This window comes from Poecilia reticulata, chromosome 21, assembly GCF_904066995.2.
Source record: "Poecilia reticulata chromosome 21, P_reticulata-male-v2, whole genome shotgun sequence".
Classification (NCBI taxonomy): Eukaryota; Metazoa; Chordata; class Actinopteri; order Cyprinodontiformes; family Poeciliidae; genus Poecilia; species Poecilia reticulata.
This window is the reverse complement of record NC_088850.1, coordinates 10,232,919-10,254,666: the sequence shown is the minus strand read 5'-3', so window position 1 is coordinate 10,254,666 and position 21,748 is coordinate 10,232,919. Positions and strand designations below refer to the sequence as shown.

The 21,748-nt window shown below is 38.1% G+C and overlaps 2 protein-coding genes across 3 annotated transcripts in view; one reads left to right on the top strand and one right to left on the bottom strand.

The window, feature by feature from the left end:
• cep57l1 (centrosomal protein 57, like 1) lies at nt 1–5,685 on the bottom strand. 2 transcript variants are annotated; one of them, XM_008397668.3, is made up of 10 exons: nt 5,481–5,685; nt 3,354–3,519; nt 2,989–3,272; nt 2,723–2,836; nt 2,045–2,122; nt 1,394–1,483; nt 1,243–1,314; nt 912–1,159; nt 695–839; nt 1–431 (listed from the first exon to the last, which is right to left on the bottom strand). In XM_008397668.3, exons 2-10 carry the CDS (start codon nt 3,364–3,366, stop codon nt 228–230), a joined length of 1,248 nt encoding a protein of 415 aa, XP_008395890.1. In that variant the 5' UTR covers nt 3,367–3,519; nt 5,481–5,685; the 3' UTR covers nt 1–227. The 2 variants fall into 2 exon arrangements, with proteins under 2 accessions (XP_008395890.1, XP_008395889.1); XM_008397667.3 differs by lacking the exon at nt 5,481–5,685 and adding an exon at nt 4,309–4,488.
• An 83-nt stretch (nt 5,686–5,768) lies between these two features.
• The window catches only part of sesn1 (sestrin 1), a 60,264-nt gene continuing 44,284 nt past the window's right edge, over nt 5,769–21,748 (top strand). The window contains exons 1-2 of the mRNA XM_008397660.3: nt 5,769–5,899; nt 6,855–7,165. Coding sequence (XP_008395882.2) covers nt 6,893–7,165 — 273 coding nt within the window. The 5' untranslated portion in view covers nt 5,769–5,899; nt 6,855–6,892. The remainder of the gene's footprint in view (nt 5,900–6,854; nt 7,166–21,748) is intronic.

The window sequence follows — 21,748 nt, the reverse complement described above, 5'->3', positions numbered from 1 at the left end:
TTCACGAATAAGCTTTATTAAAATATAGTGATCATTAAAACATAATCTAACTCATTTCTATTTGAGGTGAGAGACATTCAGAACTGCAAACTATTGTTGATGTCATAATAATCCATTGAGTCCGGCGTAAAGCATTTTCTTTACAGATAAAAGTCTGTGACAGGAACAAGAAGAAAGCTCCGTCTTCCACTAAGCTGAAGTATCGAAAGCAGGACAAAGAAAGAGACTCATGTTTCCCAGGACAGGTCGTCTTGCTTTAGGCTGTTTCTGAACTTCTGGGTCTCTCTGAGGAGCTGCAGGTTCTTCTGACCCACAACGCCTTTTCTTCCCGCTTTCTGTTTGTCTTGAACAGGTAAGGGAACAGGCAGTTTGATCCCAGGCGTCTTCCTGACTGACGATTCCTCCGAACGTTGCCGGGACAACTTATGAACCTGCAAAAGAGCAAAAAATAAATAAATAAATAAACTTATTTCCAGGATTCAAGATAACTTTACATTTCATAATACCTTAATACCTCTAGATTTTTTTTGGGAAGGTTTTCACAACATTCTGAATATTTGATTAGAAAATAAGTATTTACCGTGTTGCACAAATTATGAAAATATGATGCAAAAGTTGGTTTCTTAATAAATAACCAATTAATTGAATTAAGAGCAAATCTGCAGTGATGATCTGAACTTTTTAAGTCAAGTACCATCTGCTGATGTTTGCGGAGTTTGGTGATCTGGGCTCCTTTCTCCTCCATCTTGGTAGTGAGTCTTTCCAGTTCTTTCTGCAGGTCCTCACGCTGCTCCGGTTCTCCGGTTGCTGCTATCTGTCGTTCCAATTCCTGATAGTCACTGACAAAAACATTTGCAAAAAGATATTAAAAAAAACACACACACACAGAAAATAAAATAGTAATTACTCACAAGCTCATCTGTCCAAGCTCATCCTGCAGGGCCAGCAGCAGGTCGGACAGTAAAGTCAGTGACTGATCTGCAGGCGTACCGCCAGGCTTTGGGACGCTATCAGAGAAGTCTGTGTGAAGGTTTTTCTTGACGCTGCATCCACACCTCTGCAGGGCGCTCACTCGCTCACACAGCTGAGGCTGGTGGTGCTTCATCATGTGGAGAATGCTCTGAACGTTGGCGTGCACTGAATGGCTCGGGCTTGTCGACTATGACGGGTAACAGCAAACAGAAGTTAAGACTCAGTAAGTCATGACAGAAGAAAATCTGTGCACAACATGAGGTGACTTACTGTTCCTATAACAAAAGGCATCTTTTTGTGCTCCAGGCTGTTTGTTGCCAGCTCATTCTGTTTCGGGGTTTTCTTAAAAAAGAAGTCAGATTGTTTAGCATTTTGATGTATAAATCTTTCAGGTAATGCGCACACCAGCAGTTTATTACACCTTGTTTGTCTTTTTGGTTTTCTTCTTCGGCCTCGTTTCTTCAGTAGGTGGAACAGACAAACGAAGGTTTATATCCAACTCCCTCTGCAGCTGTGGTATGAAAAACATAAATTATTAAAAAGAAATACATCGAGAGACTTGTCAGCTGTTGTTCAACATCATATTTAAACTAAGAATGAAGACAACACACAAGTACAGGAAAACTCAATTCCTCTAATGGCCACTTGAGCTCAACTCTGAAAGTCAGCTTGTAAAAAGACTCTCCAGATATTTAGAAGGATCATTTCTAAATATGATCCCATATTTTATTACTTTAGGCACGCCTTGTGTAATCTGACAGTGACTTTGTCATGTCTAAATTCATACTTTCCAATAAAAATATATGTGAAAAACAAATATCGGGAAAGGACCAAGCATTTCACAACAGTCCCATATTTTTTCTCCATTCTGAAGATGAATCTATTTAAGGTGATTCAGAAACTGATAGCCAGAATCCTAGCAAACACAGTTCAGTTTGTCCTTAAACATTGCAAAACTGATCAAGTAGAGAAACCATGCAGAACCCCCCCGCACCCCCCAAAAAAAATTGACTGTGGAGAAACAGAGTCTGAAAATTACTTCCATAAGGTTTATTTGAAGAGGCTTACTGACCTCATCTGCTTTCTCCTGCACAAGTTTTCGTTCACGCTCTTCATTCAGCAGCTTCTGCTCCAGGATGGAAAGCTTCATCTGAAAGTAAACACACAATCGTGACAATAACTTATGCTCAGCCTTTTATGATTTTTATCTTTAAGTGACAATTTAAGATTAAGGGTATTTTAGTATTAAATGCTGCAACATGTTTGGAGTACTTTGACCTAATAGAGTATAGTGTGTAATATGAGCTTAGACAAAGTAGTTTAGAAATCAACATAATCATTTGTGCATCAACAGACATTTCTCTAAATGAAATGTCCGTTAATTGCTCATTTTTAGCAACTAAAAAAAAAGTGGAAGAAAGTACATGCTCCAGGTCGAGGTGATTAAAGAAAGAAAGTAGTAGGAATTCTTAGTTTTCATGCAGTCAATGAATATGGAAAAAACATTAACATTTTTCAGTATCTGACCTACAGATTCCAGAAAATGTGCATTTTATGATGCGACTGCTTGATTGCTCCATTTGTAATTGTTCATGACCCCACATATTGGGCCGCTTTAGCTAATGTAGTGACTCAGAATCATTACATCTGAGTGGTGTCAGAAAATAATCAGTGTTAGCAGCTGATAGAAAACTAAAAAGTACAGAGATGGACAGAGTTGTCTTTATCATAAAATGGAAAATATTTTTACCTCTGCGAGTGTTTGGGTTTTACTTAATTTGAGATACTCCGATTCGAGTTTCTCCAGCTTCTCCTGCTGATATTGGTTGTTTGGGCTGTTCAGCTGTTGCTTCTGCAGTGAAGCCTAGAGTGAAAAAAAACCCCCAAACAAACAAGAATACCAAAAATGAAATCATATCACTACATATCAAAGTTTCCTAGAAATGAACCTTGAATATATTTTCAGTCATCAAGCTGTTTTTACACGTCTGGTCTTTTGGATGGTTACCATTTTACCTCATTTTCCATCAGAACGTTTCTCTCCTTCTTAACATTTGCGACCATTTTCTTCATGTAGTCCAGCTGCTTCTCAAGAACTTTGCAGCGAGCTTCTGCAGACTGCAGCTTCTGATCCACCACTGTTCCAGGCAGGGTGGCTTCAGTCCGATTCTGTGATGCGAAGTCCTGCTGACGCTTACGAGCATCCTGAAAGAAATGAGTGTAACTCCTCTCCGCTTGTCTCCGCTCCAGTTCCAGCCTCCTGATTTTTTCCTGAAGGGTCCTCAGTGCATCTGCAACGCCTGAGAGAGGTAGTTAAAGAAAAACAGTCAAGCAAAATAAAACGCTGTTGTGTAGTTGGAAGACAAAAGGTTGTGCCATACCTTTGTTGTCCATACTATGTGTGGTCCGAGACAGACTGCTGGTGGTCTGGTCTATGTTGAGAGGTGAAACAGGAGGAGACGCCAGATGTTTTGGTGCTAATGAAATCCTGTCTGGAGGCTGGTAGTAGCTCCCAATGTAACTGTTTTTGGAAGGTGTGTCTAAAATCTGAACACAAGAGGGTCTTACTTAGAGACTATAAAAGGCAGAACCATATTTTGTGGTCCATAAGATAAAACAAAAGATTATCCAAAATATTTTCACAGCCAAATGAGGACAGGAGATCCTCATGTCATCTCTTTGTCATAATGTACTTTGTACTAGTACAAGACTATTTGGTGAAAGTTTTTGCATAAATTTGATGCAAAGAAAAATTTACTTGCTGCCACATTTGATGCTGTAGACTAATTACTTTAAACAACTTCCAGCTTTAGAAAATACAAAGATTAGAGACTAGAAGCTTTAGATTTGACTCTTCAGTTCAGTCAGTAGAAATTGTATCCATTTTGACAACATTTTACTGCAATTTTATCTGACTGTAAGGATAATATGGCTAGGTTACTGAGGGACATTATATCTCATCGATCAAAAGCTGAACTCTTCACATATTGTGGTCTTTCGTATATACGTTATTCAACCTCAGGGAAACCACAAAAATAAGAAACATGTTTAACCTTCTAACCAGATGTAAGAAATTACAACTTAAAAAATGAAAATGTCACATATGTCTGTTTTAAACTACGTAAAAATTATCTGCTTCCGTTTGCAAGCAAACATATTTATAAGTTCACAAAAGAAACCTCTTACAAAGCATATACCAGAACTGTTTAAACTAAGGAGCGATCGAGAGAAATAACCCAAAACACACAGAGCTGACGATATTTTCTAAGAGTAAACAAATTCAAGCTAACGCTAGCTAATCACATTTACGCCTAACGGTTATTTTTGTAACATTACCTCGTCATGATGTGTTTCCATTTTGTAACGATGAAAATAAATTTCTTAGATAGTTATATACAAGTAACACTCTTTGCCTTCTCACTCAAAGTTGACGTCTTTATTTCACTAGTTGTCAACAACAGACGAGCAGTCCGCCCTTTTTAAATTTCCCTCCATTAAGTTGTTCCGCTCGCTATGGTTCCTATTTCGTAGACTATTCTAGACATACTAGATCTTTCGGGCACACACACCCACAAGACGGTTTTTTAAAAGTAATAAATGTTTTACAAAACTCTAAACAAGCAAATAAATAAATAATTACGATAACTGGTTCTTAAAAGCATAATCCAAAGCAAAGTCTAACCATGGGGACACATGCTGTGGGTATGCTTTTGTCCAGCCAAAAAAAATTCAACTACAGTAGAGTTTATGAAAATGAATGAAACTAAAAACATAGCAATCGTGGAGGAAAATCTGCCAAGAGGTTGTAATATATTATGAAGCATTGAAATGTGATCAAAACATATTCCAGGTGAGAATCTGCAGCAAGACTTAAAATTATCTTCACATATAATATTAATATAATATTAACAGCTTAGTTTATATTTCAAAGGGTATAGACAAAAAAATATACAAAGTTGACACATACTTTTATCCTCCTGCCCAGATGTGTAATAAGCTCTAGAAAGAATAGAATAATTAAGAACACATTTGCTTAAAAAAATCTTAATAAAAGTGCATGTAAGACACCAAATAGTATAGTTTTATATCAAATATTATTACTGTTAACTAAACCACTGCAGTGGCCTTAATTGTGATATAATTAGCTTTTTATATTCAACTAATGGTTAAATGAGATGCATAGAGAATTTAAATGCAATATCGTGTGGATTTTCCTACACTTAAGCTTTTTGAGTCTTTGGATGATAAATTTAACATCCAAAGTAATAATAAGCAGTCAACACAGCAAAATAATATTTAAATAGCGTGAACTGCAGACAAGAGCTCGTTCGGCAAAGTACAAGTATTAATTATATAAGTTTTTCTACAAATTATTATCATAAAATCTTAATGTCAAACAGACTATTTTAAGTTATCTCTATCTATGGATGACCTTTTGTAGACATGCTATTAAATATCATTAAGGTTAAACAGGAAACAACTTGAGTGGAAATGTACAACATTCCCACCTTTCTTTCCTCTCCCCTCTGTTTTTCTTGTGCCTGTTATTTTTGATAAACAAGAGACAAGGGGGGTGGTGTCTATGGTGGTAACTGTTCTTAGCAAAATGCATGATGGGATATGTAGTTTATAAAAGTACCTAGCCAATAGAGGTAACGAAAAAGAAACTTCAACTCCCGTACACCCTTTCCCAACTGACAAAATGATTTCACACTAACCAATCACCTTCTAGGATCCTAAAGGTAACGCCCTAGAGTGGTGTATACGTGCGCTGATTGGTTGAAATCTTCCGCCAGTCAAATTTTCTGCCCAGGCGTCCCTCCCCTTCAAGTTGCTACCTCTTATCGTTTCTGCCCTGGGAGTGTGGTCAGTGCTGACAGGCAAGGCGTAAAGTAGCGGTAAAGCTGCACCGAAGAATGTGTACAAAGTGAGTATTTGTTACTGACACTATTTCTTTTTGACTCCCGGTGACGGTTTAGTACATGGGGTATTTTACCTCACCGCAGTTTTTGTTTTACTTTACTGGTTGTTTTTGTTAACGGTCAGCTTGAAAACACTGACATGAATGGCAGAGGTACCCAGACAGACTGAATGGACCAGAATAATTCGCGAAAATGAGTAAATAAATTGGGATGAAATGCATAGTTTTGTATAAATTATAATTTTAAATTATCTGATTAAATTAAAATACAGCACTGATGAAGGATTTGCAACATGATTGATGATGGTCTTTGTTATTATGCAGACAGGTATAATTCCTATTATGTTTTTGTTGTGTAATCTTCATCGTCTAAAATAGCCCGTTGAAGAATTTTGACCGAGATTTCTTATTATGGACCAAATGGTGATAAACATCTAATAAATGATTTTATGATGCTTAATTAATTGGGTTCAGGCCAGTAAGAGAGTCTCACTTTATGTTAACTTGAAGGACCGTGAAATACTAAGACTGAACAAAAATGTTTAGCATGTTTGGGCATGTATATACGAGGTACACTAAGGGTTCCCATATGCTGCTCCTATTGTTTGAAGTAATAAGTTGCCACCGTGCACAGTGCTGCCCCTCACTGACCTGTTGCTGGATACTGCCAGTCAGCTAGCTAAATAGACGGCTTCTGTCTTTCCCCTTGCTTACTGTAAATACAAATTTGGCTGATTTAAAATATTTCCAATCAGAAAACATGTTAATGTTGTGAAAAGTATTGGAGCACTGCCTATCCCCAGATAGTCAGAGCAATGAACCTACTAACATAGTTTGCTTGGATTTATTTGTTTTTTTATTCATGCTTACACTGAGTAATAGAACTAATCAAAAGTTATATTACTGATACTAATAATTAACAAACAAATAAATATAAACACGTCTAATATCTTGTTTTCAGCCTGTTGTAAGGCAGCAAAAGCATTAGTCCTATATAAAATGATGGCGATGCAGCATCAGGAGTCTTTGGGGAGATGGGATGGGCTGGGCAGCCGGGATGCCTCCTCCAGAGCTGAAGCGATGGAGTTCATCTGCCAGGAGGTCATGAGGAAAGTGGAAGCCATCGAACCTAAAAAGGCCGCAACCCCTGCCATAGGAAGCTCTTCCAACAGCGACTTGAACGACATGCTGGTTCACCTTCTCATGCTCTCCAGACGGTGCCCGTTTGAAGATGTCAGAGGGCGCTGCACTCAGCTCCTGCGAGACATCCAGGTAAGAGATGTGACGAGCCTGATGAGCTTTTTTATTATTGTGCAGTGTTTGTTTTACTGTTCCTGCTGCTGCCACCTGTCATCCTCCTTTCCCCACCTCTTAATAAGCATTGCAAACATTGTGGTTTACTCAACGCTCTGCAAGACTACAGTATGATTTTGTGAGATTTGTCAATGTTTTCAGTAGCACTCAAAGCACCGTTTTCCTCTTATTCTCTAATCTTCTCAAGAGGTGTGTATTTTGGTGCACCAGAGCTTATCCACAATTTAAATTAAAAGAAACCACAACACCAGGAAAAAAAACACAAAACAAACCTACTCCAGTCAATGATCTTTGCCGGGACGAAAATAAATACTACTTGCTCTAGATTTAGTATGTAGTATTTTGTTTAATGTAGTTTTGTAAAAAGAAAATTAAATAACTATGTTGACCCAAAGAGCAAAAGTGTAACAAAACACTAACTTCATACGAAGGTGCTGACAGTGCCAACATTTGAGGTGGTTTGCATACATTGCATACAGTGGCAGTGTTTGTGCCTGGCCGGGTACAAAAGACCACATTCACGAGTTAAATTGCTTTGGTTGCTTTGAACTCGCCTATTTTACATAAAACACTTGAAGTGTCACTCTTGATTAAAATGACAGCACTTTAGTCAAGAGTGAATGAAAAGTGTAAACTTAGAAACAGTTTTGCTGTTTTAGGAGACACGATATTTACCCTCAAATGTGATTTAATCTGGATTTAATCAGAAGCAAATTCCTTTGTGTTTGCGCATTTAAAGTTGTCACAGTTCAATATATAAACTTTTCAGGTTTGTGTTTAGTCGGAACTTTATTTTATGTTCAGATTTTGATAATTAAATATGTTGATGAGGGCAGTGATATGCAAACATTACCCATATTAGAGAATAAAAACACATTGCACAGATGTATAGAAGCTGAAGACCAGCTTGTAAACGCTATGTGATGTCATAATCTGTAGGCTAATTTAACACGGGATTATAACATATTAAACATAGTTTTAGGCAGTTTGAACTGAACTCAGAACCAAGTCTTGTTTTGGGTGAATTTAGACAGAACTGATGGAGTACCACAAATTGTATGTATAAGTCTATGTAGGATTTTCTACCAGTAAAAGTCATTAAACTGAATCTGTAATTTAAAGAGAATTATATTCACTAAAATATCATTTATCAGCACATCTCCCAAAATTATCTTTTTTTTGTATCTTAGTTTTATATACATATATTCTTGTATTTTGCTTTTACTGTCAGACAGCAGATGTAGTCTTACTTTGTAAAGCTGCAGCGTTCTTGCAAGTTCGCATTCATGTGTAAATTCAACTTGCTTGGCTTCATTCTGCGTGTTTGCAGGAAAAACAAAAATGTTCAGACCAGGTAGTGTTTGTTACTGTTTGCAGCAACTTAACCGTAGAAGTCAAAGATTTCTTTATTGTCTGTATCATATTTTAGTCTTACTTGGTGATTTGATTGTTATCATTTTAATGTTTTGTTTGATGTGATTATGTCTTATCTTTTTTGGTTTTATGTGACGCTTTATTTGTGTTGCAAAGGATTTTTTTTTATTTTTGTATGAATGGTGCTATATACACGCCTTGCCTTGTACTTACTGGTTTATGCTGCAGTAAGAGTTCACACAGGGAGCAACTTTTCACTGACTAATGTGACTGGTTACTTTTTGCTTGTAATTCTCCAATCTGTCACTCTCTATTTTTGATACTATTTGCTTAAACTGCATTCCTCTCTTAAAACAAAGTTTCTACGAAGAACATTCCTCGTGTGTCAGTGTTACAGACCTGCTGGTGCGCCAGGTTAAATGGAAAGCACCAAATGCTTAGGACAAGTATCAAATTACAAAAATGTCATAGCCATGCAAAATGGCCATGAGTGGGTCTTTCTTTTTTTGACCATTGCTGAAAGAGATATTGTTTGTGTCACATCCTTGACTTCAGCTGTCTTCTGATCCCTAGAACCTCTACAATTAAAGGTTTTAATTGAAATCATTTATTTATTTTTATTCTGAATCCCGGGTTAATTTCGTTTCATTCTGTTCTAATGAATGAGTCCTCCAGCAGCAAACAAACCCTACCTTTAGGTGGCCGGGGCATGTTTGTTTTTCATAGGAAATAGGCCGCTCGACTGTGGCAGGATTCCTGTTTACGCGGAAGTGTTTTCTGAAGACGGAGGAGAGGGGGAGAGGGGCAGAGAGCTGAAAGATGGGGAGAAAGCCGCTTTGAGGGTTTTAGCGGTGCGCCACAGTACACGCCGTCTGGTATTTTTGAATTATGCTAAGCTGCGTTTGCACGACGTTTGCCAAAGAGTGCATTTATGAGCCTAGTGGAAATACATCTCAAGAGTGTTGTTGTGATTTTCATGCATCAATACCTTTTCCACGTACACACAAAGCATGCACCGTTCTCACACTTAAATGAATTATAAGTGACTCAAATTTCAGCAGATGCTATATTGAAGACAAAATCAAAAAAAAAAAAAAGTTTTTCCTGATGTCCTCTAGCACAGGAAGGCCCCCTGCTAGGTGAGAGTAATGTACTTAGCTCATAAAACTTAGGCTTCAAGCAATTTTCTGCTGTTTCTTGCTCCTTAATGTGTTCTATCAACTGTGGAAAAAGCTAATGTCTTTTTACATTAGTGGAGGTGGAAAAACATCTAACAAAAGGCTCATTTTGAGAGATTTAACATCGTGGAAATTGCAAGGTTGTAGTAAGAACATGAGGTAATAAACACAAGACGGTACATGTATATTTTTGCAACACGAAGCTTTCACAGAACACATTTATTTATAATGAAAATAAATTGCAAACAGGTGAAGTCTGTTTAAGAATTATGCAACTTCTGAGAGCAGATTGTTGTTTTAGGGGCATGTCATGCTTTTCGCATGTCATTTTCATTAAAAATATTGAAAAAGTAAGTATTATTTACTTGTATCTAAAATACATTATAGAACAACTTCTTCATTGCATTGCTCTGGAGGCTTTTACGTTTGAAATGCTGTGTTGCTGTAATGTTGCTGAGTAACAGAGGTCAGGGTTCACAGGGTCAAATGCAAAAATAGGGTTGTTGTGTGTTTAACAAGGGGTCAGGTTCTCCATAAACTGCCGATGTGTGAGGGTCTGCTGAAAGGAACAAGGGTCAAAATTGCTTATCAGTGCAGTTTAACAAGTATGGTGAGCGCAGGGAGATGCTGTTAGTGTCAGGCTCTTTACTGAGCCTAACTCATCGGGTTCATACGGGAGCGTATGTGATGGTGTGTTTACCAATTCACCTGTGCTCAACGTAAGAGATGCCTTCCAAAAACTATCCTGTTTCCGTGCAGATAGTTTTTTTCTAATTCCCAAACTCTTTTCCACATCAACATTTCAGGAATAAAGAGATGAGGAAAATTGGCAGATGGAGTTAAGAAAGTATTTTGCCATATTTTTTTTCCCCCGTATATTTTTTTTCAGGAGCCACAGAAGTTTTCTGGACCATTCTTTACCGCTATTCAGTTTTCATATCATACACAGGTTAAAAAACAAATACTTTGGGCATAAATTTGCCCACAGAAACAGAGCTCAGTTGGGGTATTACATGATATTACTGTAAACTTATGACGTGCAGCTTTTTGAAAGGATCATACTAAACATTTGCTTTAATATTACTAACATCTTGTGTTAGTAATCCCAGTTCAGACTCATGTTTGGTGCATATTTTCTGTTAACGTGAACTTTACTAGACTTTCCATGACAGACTTTAAGTTTTGGTTGCACATGGAGCCAGAAGGAGTAAATCCACCAGTGAAAATATTAGCTTGGGGTCATAAGTAGTACTTTGAGACTCACTTTCTGGGGTCATTCTTTACCCTAATCCTTTTTCTTATTATCTGTACTTACTTAACATGAGCTTAACAGCACCCAGTTAGATCCTAGAACCAACTGTGGCAGGGAAATATATCATGAATCTGAAAGTGAAGCTTTTCAAGAGGACAAATTGACATTACAGCACATTGTCAGCTGTTTGCTAACCTTTTCAAGCTGAAGAGTTTTGAGTGCTGTGCAGAGTTGAAGACTAGATGGAGGTGGGGCTGATTTGCACATTCAGTTTGTGTAAATAAGATGAACCAAAGGTGTAGAGTTACATCTCAGTGCTTTTTGTTAGGGCACAAAAGAGATATTTTCGAAAACAAAAAGCTAGAAATAAATCAAGAGTTTTCGGGATACCTATACGGGAAAATAAGGTACATTTACATAATTTAGATTTTGTTTTCAGTAACTTTAACATAACTTCACTTTCAATGTAGTGTGCAAATGCGGAGTTTTGAGTTTGTTTTTCAAGACTAAAACTCTTGAAAAACACATTCTTATGAACACATAAGAAAAACATGTTCGACTAATTAAAGTTATTAATAATGACTAAGCAGTCCCAGTAATAAATAAAGTGGATTGGTCGGCTGAATTAGACCTCTTCCCAGAATAGCCCAGAACACATGTGAACCTCCAGGCTCTCTGAGCTTACATCACATATGGATGACTTTTAAAAAAATATTTTTTAAATGTCTGACTTATTTATGGAAGATGAAAAACGAGGCATCTGTCATAAGTGATTTAAAGGGCATGCCCTGCCTTTGAACTTGGGTGTTGGGACTGAAATATGTATGATTGAGCACTCTTCATGTTCCCGCTCTTCCAGCACCCGGTTGACAACCTTTAGCGTTCGTGTTGTTTGGTAGCTTACAGCCTACTGGATTCTTTGACTCTGTTGCATAAGGTTTGATTAGATGTGGATTAGTTTGATTTCCTGCACTTTGATTTCTGGAACAGTCGATGTTATATCTGTTTTGAGGCTGCACAAATAAACCTGACTTGACAGACAGGAGTGCGGGCAGATGCAGAATGGCTTTTCTGCGAAGGCAGGATCAGAGTCCACTCGTAAAGCGCATCATTTGTTTAGAGAACAGTTTAAGCTCTTGTTTACCCCCAGAGTGGCGGAAAACCTAGTTTTTCTTTATGACTTGCTGCTAAGCACACATGTGAACATTCCAAGTCTCTATCTTTGACTTTGGTTGTGCACTGTTTGTTTCGGTTGGTGTGAATGCCTTCATATGTCTGCTTCAGCGTGTTCAGCAGCGATTTTTAACCGTGAACTCTGACCTGATGAACACGGGGATTGGAAGCTCACAGTGTTTGCACGTTTTAGGTTGTTAGTTTTATTTATCTATAAAATAAGCAGGAGGTAAGCAAATGGAAATGGGAAGTGGTATCTGAAAAAAATACATCTAAATGTATAAACACATGTGCACACTTGAAGAAATCTATGGCTGTAAATGAAAATCTTTTTAAAGATATGGCATGTGTTGGTTCAACATTCTTTCTTTTCATTAATTATAAGAAAAGAGAAAAAGGTTTAGTAATTTTGAGTCTTGTATTTTATTATTAGAGCTGTTTTAGTCAAAACATGTAAAATTTTAGTATTTTTAATTAGTAATTGTACATAAATTATGACTTTAATATCTGCACCTTTACAATCTTTTTTGTCTGGACAGATCAACAGTTTCTTTTCACCCCTTCAGGGCTATTGTTTACTTTTTAAAGATAAAAATACAGTGTTGGGGAAAAGTGCTGAAGACCTGCAGTGTGTAGGTAAAACACCCTTGTTGAATGGGCTGTCAACCGGTGAAGCAAGATCTGAACCACTTTAAGCACTACAATAAAATCACTACAAATATATTCCAGTCTAAGCTGAGCTTCACTGTTAAAATAGTATTTGTGTAAAAATGGTTTCTTGTGACATATTTTTCTTTGTTCAAACATTTAGTTTGTATCATAGATAGCTGTAAATGCACAACTTTTACTAACTTTTCATGTTCAGTCCTGTACATTTTTATTTTTAGATATCATAGTTGCACAGTAAATCAAATCTCAAGACTCAGCCCCAATCTCAGTATTTGAATTATTGGACTTGCATGGATATGTTTTGATGCAATATGTATACTTGTTAGTTTTACCCTTTATTTAGTCCTGATTGATAACCTTTTAAATCAACAGACTGCTGAAGATAACTGTATATGTTTTTAACACAATTATTCCATTAAATTATATCTTTGCAATAGATTCTATTTTGATTCAGATTTTTGGTTTTGCTGGAACATTGAAACTGAGACAAGAAATAAGTCAACTTCACCTTGCCTTAAATAAGTAGTAATAATGAAAAAGAAGATGATGTATGGCCCGCTGTATCTGGATGTCCCAGGACAGACAGACTGTATGGTGAGAACAGGGCAGAAAGCAGCAGCAGCAGTGACCTTTAGCACAGTGACGTTACAGTGAAACGCTCTAAAGACATGGAGGACATGATAGAGGAATAAAGCTGCGGATTTACTGCTGCCTGCCAGCTGGGTAGGGAGGTTGAACAGTGTGATGATTGGAGCTTGGTGGGTGGTTGTCAGTTTTGTCTGGCTTTGTGTCTGTGTACCGTCTAGGATGTTCATAATTTGAATGATTTCAGCGTTGGCTTTTCAGCTGATTTTACTGGCACTTTCCCAGTGGAGCTCCACGTGTAATCTTTAACCTTTACCCTTTAGCCGCTCGTGAAAAATAGAGGTTGTTGTCCTGGATGTGCCCTGATTGGTGTACATCTTCTTTTTTTTGTGTATGTGTCCCTTATTAATTCAGTTTGTTTCGTCACATTCTCTATTCCACTTCCTTCCACTTCCACTCCATCTCCTTCCCTTTCTTTCCACCCCCACTTTCAGCTCTTTAATAGCAGAGCCAGAAATAATCGGGAGCCAGCCGGCACCCCCACCCCAAGAGCTACCGTGCCAAGTGCCAGCCAGCAGACCCCGTCATTGCACCTCATCCCGCTGGTACCATGACGACTGTTTATTTCATACTTACGCTCACAGCAAACATCCAGTCATCCCTCCTTCTGTGACAGATCAATACAAACAATAAATAATTCAGTTAAATGAAAACTGTTGATGCTAACTGACAGAAATGGGTAGAAAAATTGGACGTTTGTTTCTCAGCAGAACATTATCGCTTTATCTTTAAAAAAAAAAGAAAAGAAAGAAATATGCTTTTTTTATTTTTTATTTTTAAATCGTGTATTTATGGTTGCAACAGGATTGACAGTGACCTAGTTGTACATTTCCCACTTGCACCCCCCTCGTCTCTTGTCTGGAGCGTGCAACCAGCAGCTAACTGCACTGACTGGAAGCTGGGGCTCTTGCCTATGCAGTTGGATCAAAGTGCTATCAAACAGTTATTGAGACATTAGGACACGTTAATAAATGTGCTCATTTTTTAAATTCTATTTTATTAATCTGGAACTATTGGAGCGATTAGGTTTAGATGACTGGAAGCATTAAAAGCAAAGGAGTGGGGGGTGCAACAAACTCAGTCTTGGACTGTATTCCAGTTTGTAATCTGTAGTGGAAAATTACCAGCACCCCATAAGTACAAAAAGCTGTCTGACCCAGTGCTATTATTCTTCAATACACTAAAGAATCTTAACCATTGCAGATATGTTTCAAAAGAAAATTCTTATTTTTAGTCATAAAATGAATACAGCATATATATATATATTTTATCATCTTAATTAGATTACCGTACATGGAGTTTAAACATATAAAATGGCTGCATTGGTGTTTCTCTTACATCATTAGGAACTACTTTATTTTGATCCATAATCTCTGCTAAGTACCTTGACGAATCTGGTTCTAATGCCATAAAATGCTGGAAATATTTAGGGATATGAACACTAAAATAAAAATCAACCAATTGGACTAAAACTAAGGTTGGATTATGGACATGGACCTGCTCCAGGTTATTTAAATGACCCAGTGTTTAGTTTGTTTGATTTATGGAAGGATCTGCCAACGTGCATTGATGGAAGTGAGCAAAGCAGCATGTATTTATATAAATCAGTGAGTTCCACCACCATTTTTAGTGCATTAATATTGTTCCCAATGGCTGAGAGATGTAGTTTTTACAATAATGTTCTTACAATACTTACCTGTGAAAATGCAGTTCGAATCTGGTATCATGGGGAGGATTTCGTATGTTGTTCTGGTTGTGACTAAGGGCCCCATCTTTCCACACTCACCCCTGCTGTTTTAATCTTTTGCATTTGTTTTAAACATTTACAAATCTTCCTTTTATCTCCTTCTTGAGTAGACTTTCTGTCAGAAACTAATGAGTGTTGTCTGTTAGGAGCATCAGAGATGCTTCGCCACCTATTTATCTAAATGTGGATGTACACCTTTATCAATAACTCCCAATAAAATGACATAATATATAAAAGTTGCTTTATATAACCTCACTTGCATTAGTCTATGAGTCTCTGACACTTTTCTTCTATGAGCTTAAGTGCCATCTGTTCAGAACAAATTTGATTGGGGTCATAAATGATTTATGAGAGGTATTGGCTAGTGGATTTATCATTAGAAAAAAAATCAATACTTGCCTTTTATTCTCCACTTTAATGCTGATCCTTTTACGCCATGGAAGCGTAATTGGTTGTTGAGTGGTTTCATCACCCAGCATTCGTAGTTCAGCTGTTCCGTCACAGGAGGGCGCTCTACACCAGTTTTTTGCACCACTTCAAGCTTCTCTGTCCAGTTGGTGCTTAACTGGGAATTTTCCATAACCTGAGCTGAATGCATGCAATGCATTGCATGATTATAATTTTTTCCTCTCGCCCTGGTCACCGGGCGTCTGTCCAGTAAGCGATGTGACTTTTCCTGTGTGTTTATTTGTGTACCGGACGGTCTGTTTTAAACGTGTGTGTCTGTGTTTACACTACTTGAGAGATTTATAGCAGTGAGCATGCAGGATTTAAAGGGCATCTGTGGATCAGGTCGCAAAGCATGAATAGCCTGGTGGCTGCGGTCCAGGCCTCAGTCAGAGGCTCAACATCATGCTTAACCATCTGGAATACACAAACAAAAATATTAGTGAGCGTTTGCTCTTTCCTAGACAAGTGTTAAAATGGAGAGGTCCATGTTGAGAGCCGGTGTACTTTAACTCGAAATAGATTAATAGCGGTAATTCTCAGATTTAAAGTCATTCAGCAAGCAAACCTGGCAAAAAATTTTGCAACGTTTAACGTCGACAATTTATTTAACTATAAATTAGTGGAGCTTCTTTTCTTCCCTGTGCCACCGTGTCTGTAATGTACCATCAAACTGGTTTGTAAATTCTACACTGGTAGCAAAAAAAACATGTTCCAAACATTGAAAATCTGCACAGATGCATTAAAGATTCATAAACCCCATAAACTCTTGGAAAGACCTCACACATTTCAGGCTTGAATTGATCTGCGTCAGCCCCTGATGGATCATTTCCCATTGCAGTCATTGTGTGGTGCTGCTTGCCGAGTAGTTGTTGCTTCGGGCCTTACCCAAACCCCAGAGTCGGCTCAGAACTGGCTGGGATGTTGTTTTAGCCTTCGCGGTATTGTTTCAGGCCCGGTTGCATTGGGGTGGAGGGTATTGTGCTCTCTCCTCGAGAGTATTGTCCCAGGCTGATCACTGTGTGATTATTTGTGTTGCAGACCAGTTTCTCAGAGCGGTGACAGTTCCAGCGCCGCAGGACGTCTGCATTCCCACAGATCTTCACCTCTGACCCCGGCTCTTTTACTCCTAAGTTGGAGCGTACGTGGTGGAGACCGGCTGACTCAGAGTTTTATGTTTGTGAATGTGATTGACATGTGGTGTTTACACACTTCTGCAGGTCAACCGACATGTCTGGCCTAAATCTGGACAGGCACATTTATGTTGGGAGTTGTTTAGGGCCGTTTCACACCCGCACTGACTTTTGACAGCCATATTTACACTGAAGTGACGAGTGACTGTCGCAAATCAGTTGTCACAATCTTTTAAGCACTTTGTATCTTAAAAAAAAGCATCTGAAAGATGAGAAAAAAACATACTTTTTATTTTAGTATGCATCAAAGATGATATGTGTGAATGCAGTCTGGATGCATTGTATCATTTAGAAGTACATTTCTTTTATGCTTTTCACAAAATTTGTTTTTGATCTAAACCAGTGTTTCTCAACCTTATTTGGGCCAGCGCCCCCCTAGCCTTTATCCAGGTCCCTCACCGCCCCCCACCAAAAAAATTTGCAGGCTACTTTGCACTGACCATTATTTTATCATTAATATTACTATCACTATTGTAGATGTTTTGATTTTTATGCTTGTTTCTGTATTTATCATCAAAAATAATTTCCCAGAGAACAAAAAAGCCATGGGAGTAGAAATTATTTTCACAGGTGTCTACGAAAAATTTTATGAACATTCAAGTTAAAACTGGTAGGCCTAACAGCAGCCAATCAGAGTGGAAAAATTATTCTTGTTCTTTGCCATTTTCTAGTTGTTAAATATTCCACAAAATGACCAGATAAAAGATGTTCAACATGCCAGTTTAAACTTTGAACTATTTGCAAAACGACTGAACTCTGCAACATTAAAACATGGATAGAACTGTAACTACATTAATCATAGCTGTTCCTCAGTGTTTCTGTCAGTTTCTGGTGGTGCAGCTCTGTGCTGCCTTCAGGAGAATGGGACATCAGAGTATCATCCATAAAACTTCACCCACATGGCATTTATTGTGCAAACTTGCAGGAGGGGCATCACTTATCGTTTATTGACGCTCACCACCAGTAATCTTCACTCATCACCTGCTGCTCCGCCTAATCGTCATGCGTTTCACATCATGTGTTGATTTTTCACTGTTCAGCGTCGGATTCTCTGTTTTTATGCCATAATTCACATCTAGTCGCTACGTTTTATGTCCCGCTTCTCCTGTTTCAGAGTTTTGCGCAATGTGTGCGGCTTTGTTTTTTTTACCCCCTATGATGCACAGCGTTCGAGAAGCGTATCGATGGGGAAAAAACAGACTGACAACGGAAACAATTTCAATATTCTGATTATTGAAATTTAAAAGTGCTGTGTTGTTCTATCACACCTGTTTCATACCGGACCACTTACAGCTCCGGTATTAACGCTGTCAAATGAATGCTCTCTATCGTGGTATCACCAATGGAGGGATTTCTTTATTTAAATGGGTTCATTTTTCAGAGGGATACAAAGTGAGGGTATCGTGATTTTAGTGATTAAATGTTTATAAGAGCGATTTTCTGTTGTCCTTTCATGGAAGCGGGCAGCCTTCAAACGGAAATAAAACACTTTTTAATATAAGTTGCTGCTTTGACATGATCACAGAACTGCCAAAACATATGTACAAAAATACCAGACAAAGTGAACCACAGCAACGTCATCAGTCGGTGAGACGCTGAACTGATGCGGTGAAACTACAGTAGCAGGAGCGGAGCTGCGCCAAGAAGCTAACAGAAGCTAAGAAACACTGAATAGAAGAAGAGCAGACATCGATACAGTTGCAGCCAAGCATGATTTAATGTTACACAATACAGTTTTAGCAAGTTACTCAAAGTCTAAACTGGTATTGTTGTGCATATAAGGTGTAAAGTTTACGAAAATAAACTGTAGATTTATTTTTGTGTAGATCCACGTTTTCTCCACGCAAGCATCAGCTTATGCCATATTTGAAAAAGAAAACATGTCAACATGAGTCATATGTGTGAATTTAAGCTGCTATCACCCTGTTTCTTATCTAATGTTATCTGATATAGGGATGTGTAAAGCCTGGTTCACACAGCACAATTAAAACATTTTCGGTTGATTTTTCACAACTTGAAAGACCCCACAAATGATGATTTGAAAAAAATTATATACAACAAGTTTGGTCCTAAAGTGTGTGGTGTTCAGCCACACAGCAACACACCACACAAACATATTTCATTCACAAACATTGAGATGCCAGACAAAATCTCTCAATATCGAACCTGAGTTCAGAGTAAATAAACATGGTGGACGAGAAAGAAGGAATGGTGATGGTTTGTGGACTTCTTTTAACAGAAAAAAAAATACAAAAGAATGACTCCAACATCCATTGGACTTTCTGGTTGTTTTATATTAGATATTTTTGATTCCCCTGCATGTTTCCACCATCTCTCTTTCTGATTGGCTAATGTCAAATTCAGCAGGCTGCATGGTGGTTTGTCTTTGGGGAACATGTTGCGCCAAGACAATCCAAGTTGTTGAATATCTACGGTTTGAGGTTGGAGTGGTGCCAACGCACTTCTGAGTAGACTAGATCAATCTCTGGATAAGATTCAGTTTGGTTTCTGTAAGATGCACAAAAGGTGCCCTAATGATGTGTAATGATATAAAGATGGCTGCAGACTCTGGTCAGTATATTATATTGGTGTTATTGGATCTGTGCGCAGCTTTTTACACAGTCAACCACAAACTTCTGTCTCTTCAACTTGAAAATGAGGTAGGATTTTCAGGGACTGTTCTTAAGTGGTTTTCTTATTTGAGTAATACAACACACCAGTTGTATCCTCTGCATTGAGTGCCTGTCAAATTTTGGATTGGTTTTAAAATGTTAGTCCTGACTTTAAGAGCTCTTAATGGATAGCTCCCATAAACATCAGACCTTTTAATTCCTCTGGTCTTCTCACTTGAGAACCTCCTGAAGGCTCCTAAGACCCGTTTAAAACTCAGTTGGACCTGTCCTTTCAAGCACCTGCCCCTAGGCTGTGGGAGGCCTTGACCCTCTTTCTGTGTGGCTGACTTTGCTGAATCCTTTAAAAAGCAGCTCATGACACTTTTGTTTAGAAAAGCTTTTAGTTAAATGCACCTCTTATTGTTTTTGAGAAGCTGTTTAACTTGTTCTCTTTTTTGCACTCTGTATACCACTTTGTGATTTTGTTAATGAAAGGTGCTATATCAATACAGTTTACTTACTTACTAGAATTTGTGCGTGGAGAGGATCGAGTGTGACCTCAATCACACTGAACACTTGTGAGTTTAGCTTGGCTGTGCTGTGTATGCTAGAGTGACCAACTCAGTTGCATTGATCTGCCACAAATGCTGGCTGAAAAAGTGTATGACCAAGCTGATGAATATCTAGCCATCTTGGGCTGAATGTTTAGTGTCATTTACGTTTAGTGTCATTTACAGTCTGAGTGCTCTTAGTCATTATCAGCTTAATAAATGAGAAGACGGAGTAGAGTCTGCTGCATTGTGAAGCCATTCCAAGCATTCAGCATGCAGAGGTGAGCCATTGCTCATCGTCTGCAGAGCATTGCATGAGAAGAGGTGATATCATCAAGACATTCCTGAAAGCTTTGCATAAGATCAATGTAACTTTGTCAGTACAGTCGTGCACACGTGCAGCATACGTCGAAATGTTCACATTCAAATCCTTCGAAGTCTGTCTTGTCTGGAGAATTTATTGTGTATGCTACAGTATCAAAAGCATAGAAAGACGGTGCTGGAGGATTCATTTACTTAGTATTTTTCTTTGTCCAACATCTTGTCTGCAAAAAAAGTAATTTTTTTCCCCCAGAAACAATCAGTCAGTCAGGGAATTAGTAGGAGGCTTTTACAGATGGCTAGTTTTTATTGCTGCATTTTTGACAGAATGCCATTCCCGTTGTAGCGCCAACATACTTTACAACAAGTGTCAAGAATCTCAGGTTCCCAATGTTATATTACATGTTCACTCATCCTAAGCAGCACCTGTGAATACAGATCAAATATGTAGAAATCAGCTGACAGCCTGCCAATGCGCTGTTAGTTTTTCTAGCTGCTGAAAGATACAGCTTGTGCATGGTTGTGGCCTTTTTTTTTGCTACTCTTCACACAGCTGAGATTATGAAAATGCTTCTTGGACCCATACGAAATATGTCATTGTTTAAATAATAATATAGATCATGTCACTGAGGGACATTTGCCACCAAACTGGTTCATGCTCGTAGCCGGTGTTGGCGCTTACAAAGAACCAGTTTTTTTTGTTTCCACTGAGATCTGGTCCCAGCTCTGAGAAACTGGTAGAAACCCAGCTCCATTTCAAAGGAACTAAGGTAGCCATACTAAGGCATCTGTTTGTAGGAATAATAGGATACATAATATATGTGTGGCTAAATTAGCTATACTACAACACTACAATCCTTCACAAACAGAATAAAAGAGGAGGATCAAACATGAAGTGGATGAGACATCTGTAATGATCTGACTTATTTGTCTCTTACAGAAACTGTAACAAACTGGTTCCATCACCAACCATGGTATGGGATATTTGTGATTTTACGGCAACCTCAGACGACCTGCTGACGTCCAGTTTGTAGCTCAGCTGACTATGTGACAGGCAGCCAGTTCATTTGAGAGCTCCAGTTACAAGTGGTCACTCAGGAGGCTCGTGGGGTAGCCGTTGAAACCTCAGCTATAAGCACATGCCTTAACCTGTTCACTTGTCATTGAATCACACAGGATACATGGTAACATTAAGTGTTAACACAGCCATGGTTTCTAAATGGGCGTGTTATAGATACTCGACCAGCAAACCACCTTCATTAGGACTGGTGCTAATTAATGAATTGTTTCCTTTGACATTTAAACATTTGAAGAAACATTCTGACATCGTCATTATTATTACTATCAATGTTAAATTAGATAAATGAATGGGTAGATTT

Bases quoted from the DNA above. Each gene is read 5' to 3' on its own strand.
- cep57l1 (XM_008397667.3), bottom strand. From the start codon at position 4,329: ATGGAAACACATCATGACGAG. The intron at 2,837-2,988 runs GTAAAATGGTAA...TTTTCACTCTAG, and splicing joins ACGTTCTGATGGAAAATGAG to GCTTCACTGCAGAAGCAACA. The intron at 432-694 runs GTACTTGACTTA...GCTCTTTTGCAG, and splicing joins TCCGCAAACATCAGCAGATG to GTTCATAAGTTGTCCCGGCA.